We start from the raw sequence: 2,189 nt of genomic DNA on the forward strand, positions 1-2,189 counted from the left end.
GATTTCATAATACAGGTAATTTCAACTAACACCACGTTTGAAGAAGTGTGAAACCTCACCTCACTTTAAATACCTAAGAATCAATCCCTGTACAATACGAAATTAATGAAAAGTCACTTAAATGTCATCAAAAGATTTAAAACTTCGAAACCAAGTGAATAAAACTTGTTCAAAGTTTCAAATTTAGATCAGGAAGCCATGAATCTGTTCTCTGAGGAGTTCCCATTGCTACAAAACTTATTTCTGAACTCTGTCCATGTCCTTGATAGCATTGATTTTCCTCCATTTTTCGAAAGCTACCGGGCCAAGAAAACTCGGTATTATCATACTCCATGAACACTGGCAACCCAAAATAACCTTGATCGGTGAACCTCGAGCCACCTCGTATTCCGTTTGAGGCCCTCTCGGCAGGCTGCAGGATTTGGTGGTGCATAGACGAGTGAGCTTCGATCCCAAGAGATTGAAATGCCGAACCGTGGAGTGGTAGAGATGATAAACTGGCATATCTATCCGAAAACATGCCCATTCGCATAGCCCTTTTGGCTAATGTCCTTTCTCTCTTGTGTGCATTCTGGTGTCCTCCCAATGCTTGTGAGCTGTAGAACTTTCGGCAACAGTAATTGCACGAGAAAACTCGGTTACTGGACCGAGGATAAGGGGCTGTGTTATCGTTTCCATCAGTGTCTTTTGACTCGGCATCGCTGCTGTTGAAGCCGAGCGTGAGGTCGAGGGTAATGGGCATCATGTCCGGATGATGGGTGGTATATTCTTTGGAATGGAAGCTGTTTTTTATGGAAACAGTCGAGGATACTGGGCTGCTGCCTTCGGATTCATCCTCTGACTCGAGGTTCAGATTCGTGGGATTCATGTTGGAAGAGTAACAAAGTAGAGATTGCACACCTGGCATTATCAATCAAACACGCGAATTAAATCTTTTAAACCACAGAACAACCAACAAAGCCAACAAAAACAATTACTGCTCGCCCACCCTATCATCCGTTATTTTCTACTCAACTCAGGTTGATCAAACAACCGTTCACGGGAGCAAATAACAAAGTCTTTTAGCAAAGCGAGTGATTCTAACAAAAAGTTTTAACAACACTGAAGTTAACTGAATCTATGAGACGAATGACACAAAACAGATAGATTTAACATCAATATAAGATGAAAAAGTTCAGCACAGAACAACGAACAAAATGTATTTGTAAGCTCTACAGTTCAAACCAGATTTAGTCTATGATGTGTTTGGAGAAAAGGTGGTATAATTGGGTGAATCTGTTGCCCAGAGACGTAAAAGCTTTCTTGTGACAATACTTTCAAGATCTGTCAAAGATTGGCCTACAAATGAACGAGTGTTGTTATTTATTAAAGAATTTCCCTGTTTTTGCACTTGTTTTCTTCCGATTAACTGAAAAGTAAGAGACATCTAAGCTCGAGAAACATCGGTACCGCACTGAAGTAAATATGAATCAAAACCATCATATTCCATCTTCTGATAAGATTCAACAGATCAAGAATCTGACGTTTTGATCTAGAAAACAAGAACAAACACATTTTACACTAAAACCCAATAGAAGTTCTCAGTCTAAAGCAAACTTTACAGGAAAAATCAGAAAAGGGATCATTTTTAACAGGCAAGAAAAAGCACCCAAAAAAAAAACGGGAGAAAGAAAGAGCAGAAGCCACTCACAAAGCCCAAAAAAAGCAGGAAAAACCTTGAAACAGCAGACGCTAATCAGGAACAGTAATGAAAAGACAGATGAATGAACATCATGGTATTTACCGAAAAGAGGTTGGGATCGAGAAACAATGGAGATAAGATCATTTTGGGGAGAGAGAACGAAGCATATATGTATTGGGGCGCAGCAAGAAAAAGCAGGGAGTACGAAGTGTCAGTCCCACTAACACACAAACAAACTAGTGTTTGGGCTCAAAGGATCCACCACCCCCACTTCCAACAAAAAGTAACAAAAATCATTGCTTTGTATTGAATATTTCCAAAATTTTAACATGGGCGACTATATATCTCTATTAATTAAATCATAGTTGGTCAGTGTCTATATTTAGTATTTCATTCGTGTCAATTATATACATCACATTCTTAATATACCCCTATTTAATTTAAGTTATTGTGTATATTGGAAAAATTAAAAAAAAATCTTATTAAATGGATTAAGATAGTGTTTAAA

At 38.3% G+C, this 2,189-nt stretch overlaps 1 protein-coding gene across 3 annotated transcripts; it reads right to left on the reverse strand.

The window, feature by feature from the left end:
* LOC140884228 (zinc finger protein 7-like) lies at positions 1–1,889 on the reverse strand. Of its 3 annotated transcripts, none has more exons than XM_073290921.1 (2): positions 1,784–1,889; positions 1–900 (listed from the first exon to the last, which is right to left on the reverse strand). In XM_073290921.1, the coding sequence occupies exon 2, from the start codon at positions 866–868 to the stop codon at positions 170–172; it is 699 nt and encodes a 232-aa protein (XP_073147022.1). In that variant the 5' UTR covers positions 869–900; positions 1,784–1,889; the 3' UTR covers positions 1–169. The 3 variants fall into 3 exon arrangements, with proteins under 3 accessions (XP_073147022.1, XP_073147023.1, XP_073147021.1); XM_073290922.1 differs by having other exon boundaries at positions 1,716–1,867; XM_073290920.1 differs by having other exon boundaries at positions 1,691–1,866.
* Between the last annotated feature and the right edge of the window lie 300 nt (positions 1,890–2,189).

The sequence above is a fragment of the Henckelia pumila genome, chromosome 2 (assembly GCF_033568475.1).
Source record: "Henckelia pumila isolate YLH828 chromosome 2, ASM3356847v2, whole genome shotgun sequence".
NCBI classification, from domain to species: Eukaryota; Viridiplantae; Streptophyta; class Magnoliopsida; order Lamiales; family Gesneriaceae; genus Henckelia; species Henckelia pumila.

Coding starts and splice junctions, on each gene's coding strand:
- LOC140884228 (XM_073290921.1), bottom strand. CDS start 868: ATGAATCCCACGAATCTGAACCTCGAGTCAGAGGATGAATCCGAAGGC.